This window comes from Sitodiplosis mosellana, unplaced genomic scaffold (assembly GCF_009176505.1).
Source record: "Sitodiplosis mosellana isolate CC-2019 unplaced genomic scaffold, AAFC_SMos_1.0 Smas_scaffold_2480, whole genome shotgun sequence".
Classification (NCBI taxonomy): Eukaryota; Metazoa; Arthropoda; class Insecta; order Diptera; family Cecidomyiidae; genus Sitodiplosis; species Sitodiplosis mosellana.
In genome coordinates this window covers 1-3613 of record NW_022597722.1, presented here as the reverse complement: position 1 = coordinate 3613, position 3613 = coordinate 1, and the positions used below count along the sequence as shown (strand labels likewise).

At 38.0% G+C, this 3613-nt stretch overlaps 1 protein-coding gene across 1 annotated transcript; it reads right to left on the bottom strand.

The window, feature by feature from the left end:
* Positions 1-1343: 1343 nt before the first annotated feature.
* Positions 1344-3607, bottom strand: LOC129571442 (protein son of sevenless-like). The gene is made up of 5 exons (XM_055451240.1): positions 3454-3607; positions 3271-3387; positions 1901-3189; positions 1743-1831; positions 1344-1661 (listed from the first exon to the last, which is right to left on the bottom strand). The coding sequence occupies exons 2-5, from the start codon at positions 3352-3354 to the stop codon at positions 1615-1617; spliced, it is 1509 nt and encodes a 502-aa protein (XP_055307215.1). The 5' UTR covers positions 3355-3387; positions 3454-3607; the 3' UTR covers positions 1344-1614.
* Between the last annotated feature and the right edge of the window lie 6 nt (positions 3608-3613).

Here is a 3613-nt window from a genome sequence, read left to right as displayed (position 1 = left end):
GCATCGGGAATCACTAAACGTAACTTTTTTGTTTTGCTTCATATCATTAAGCTATTATTGACTTGATCAATGATGATATGAATGATTTATGCGGTTATTTTAAATTCATGTTTGTTTGCTTTTTCATTTGTGCGTTTCGAACAAAGAAGATTGTTTTTGTGTTTTTTGTTACTTGGTAATTTGTTTTATATAAAATATATGAAATATTTTTTTCTGTCTATTCTTTTTCTCCATGTTTTTTTCCGTCATTGTTGATCTAGTTCAACTAAACGGTTCGTAATTGTTATAATGTCCCACTTGTTTATCTTCATTACGTCATTTTACGCGCAAATTGAATAGATATCAATACATCGTTATATAGTATAGCATTGCATGGTTGGGTGCTTGAGAGTTTCTATTTAGAGTGAGTCAGATTTGGTTTGAGTGCGAATGATATTTAAAGGAAGGAAAACAAAAAAACCGCCAGTTAAAATGAGTCTATCATTTTGGTGTTGATGCGATCAGAACCCGGATAATGACAAATGTACCGAATTTCATGAGGTCGGAAATGAAATGTGTGTAAATTAGACTGCTCAAAAAAAAAATTGAGATATTCAAACTCCCGGTTTTCGAAAATTGGCCTCAAAAAAATAGGTTTGGCATCAAAAAATCGAAAAACGTAAAAAAAAACCGCTTTCTCTAAATTCATCAAATTTTTGAGTAAAATAGTTTCGGAAGCCATTTTAGATCGCAACATTTCGACCTAAATCATTTTTCCAGTCAATTTTCGGCCAAAACCAGTGATGGGGTTTTATTTGGCTCGTCAATATCTATAACTTTCACCACATTAGCCATTAAAAAACCATTTTGGGCCAGTTACAGTTTAAAATGACCGAAAAAATGGCAATTTTTCGGCATTTTTTGCATTTGTTGATCTACCAGTCACCCAGGCGGTTGACTTTTGTTCAGATTTTGACTTGTGTCGTGTAGCTTAGCTAGTGGTTTTTTAATGACTAATGTCTTGGTGAAAGTTATAGATATTGACGAGCCAAATAAAACCCCATCACTGGTTTTGGCCCAAAATTGTCTGGAAAATTGATTTAGGTCGAAATGTTGCGATCTAAAATGGCTTCCGAAACTACCTTACTCAAAAATTTGATGAATTTTGAGAAAGTGGTTTTTTTTCTACGTTTTTCGATTTTTTGATGCCAAACCTATTTTTTTGAGGCCAGTTTTCGAAAACCGATCGGGGAGTTTGGATATCTCAAATTTTTTTTTTGGAGCAGTCTAGTGTAAATATATTTGGGAAACACTGCCATTTTTTGGAGATTCTTATATACATTCAACGAAAATATAAATACATGTTTCGCGACACAAAAAGTCCAACAATTCATTTGCTATAATTAAACAAAAAAGAAACTAACAAATTCGTCCAATTTTCATTTCGGGCTTCGTTCAAATCGATACCATTTTCATTGTTTTCATCAGGCTATGGATAAAAATGCGTAAAATATTGCAATGAAGACTCGGATAGTCGTTCATAAAATAGAAAACGAAGCTAAATTGCAGCAGTCGTACGTCGATCATTATCAAGATTTTGCTTCAATTCCTTCCGCCACCAGGCGTTGTTTCTTTTTATTGTTCATGATTTGTACTTGGATATGGAAACATCGTTGTGCGATCTGCTTGCGCGAAAAAAAAGAAACAAAAATTGAAAAAAAAATCCTCAATCAACACGTATTAAGTAGATCAAATGTACTTACCATTATGTGATGAAAACGCGGAATTTTTCGGTTTTGGCGGAAGTTTTGGTGTGGTTTCACCGAGCAAAAAACTGGGCGACGAATTCGCGCTAAAAAAAACCAAAAATGTTGTGTTAAATTCCTAAAAAAGCGGATAAAATAGGTGAAAATAAATCTACCTGGGCTTTCGATTGACTGGAGGTGCAGAAGTAATGTTTTGATGAAACTTGTTGGCCAAAGAGACATCGGGAAAATCGAGCGATTTGGCAGCCGGCAAAATTGACGGTGTAGTTGCATTGGATGACGTATTCGAGTCGCTTGTGGATGCTCCTTCTTTTAGTGCAGAATTTCTGCGCATCATGATTGTGCTGGTGTTTGGCAATTTCAGGCTGTGCTCTCGTAGGCCCTCGTCGTTGTATATGTTACAAGCGTTCGATTTTTTTACCGCAATATGCGTCAGACTCAGTCTCGGCGGAACTGGTGGTGGTGACACATCTCTTGGCGGTAATTCCGGTGCGTCGGGTGCTTGTCGAATTTGAGCTAGTCGCACCGCTTCCGTTTCTTGCTTTTGGCGTCGTCGTGGTGGCAACGGTGGTGGTATGTGGCAGAAATTTTGAGCATTCGGCACATTGACATGTGGTGAAATTGGCATCGGACCGAATTCATGCATATCTGACGAGATATTCGAATGCTTTGGACTCACTGGATATGTGCCGGCTGCACTTGTCGATGCACCCTCATCACCATAGCTACTGTTTCGCACATTTGAAGCGATTCGATGATGTGACGTATTTTGGAATGGAGATCGATTGAAATTTGAAGCACCAGCATCGGTTGTATTCTGATGCGTTTGGTAACTGTTTAATCGAGGACTTATCAATGGTGGTTCATTGTTATTATTTGCAAAACTGGCTGAATGCGGCGGTGTAGGTTCTTCATTCACCGAATCTAGCAGTTTTGGGCTAATTATTGGTTGAGATCGCAGCGCAGGCGTCACATTGTCCGAGTTGCGTGGACTTAATATTGGCTTAACATCCGTACAGTTCATATTGTTTGGCAAAGAAGTAATACTGTTTGATCGTTTCGGCAGTTCGGGCGGTAACATTGATGAGTTTAGCGATATTGTGTCACCGTAATCGGTCATGGATGTCGATATCGTATTCAATATCACCTGCGATTGCGAAAACGATGATGCAGAATTTCCCTGTATGTTGACATTGGCAAAAACTGCAAAGTCATGTGCGGAAGACGTTGATGTATTGTGGCTGGTTGGTGATTGTTCACCTTCGCTGGTGTTATAGCTCATGCTATTGTTTTGACTACTTTTACCACTGGTGCTGTTTGTGTGCAGCGTGGTTTTATTGCTAAAGGGTAGGGTACCCGGCATAGATATCGAACTCGTTTGATGACTATGGCGTTTTGGTTTTGTGCCAGGCGATTTTAATGGCAAATCTGGCCATTTTCTTGACTGCAATGGAAATCAAAGAAAGACAAATTTCAATATTTATGCAAAATCTACAATTTTCCCAAACACATTAAAAATACATACGAATTTAATTGGTTGCTTTGCGTATTTCGGTTCCAGTCGTTCACTTTCTTTGAATACAAAGTCTAATATGGCCGTATCACTCATTCCTTTGAATGGATCCAGATTCTCAAGGAAGCTCTGCGATTATTGCAAATTTGTTAGAATTAATTTCAAGTGTTTGGTTTGCTACAAGAGGACACTTACTCTAATTTTCGGGTCGACATTCAAGCAATACGGTTGATTCTGGTATTGTTGGATTTCTCCTGTGATTTCCGCCACTTTTCGACGCTTCGAAAAGTTGATCAGTTCTGTGTTTGGCAACTCATCTCGATTACCTTCCTCGATATGCAGAATATTCGTTAAA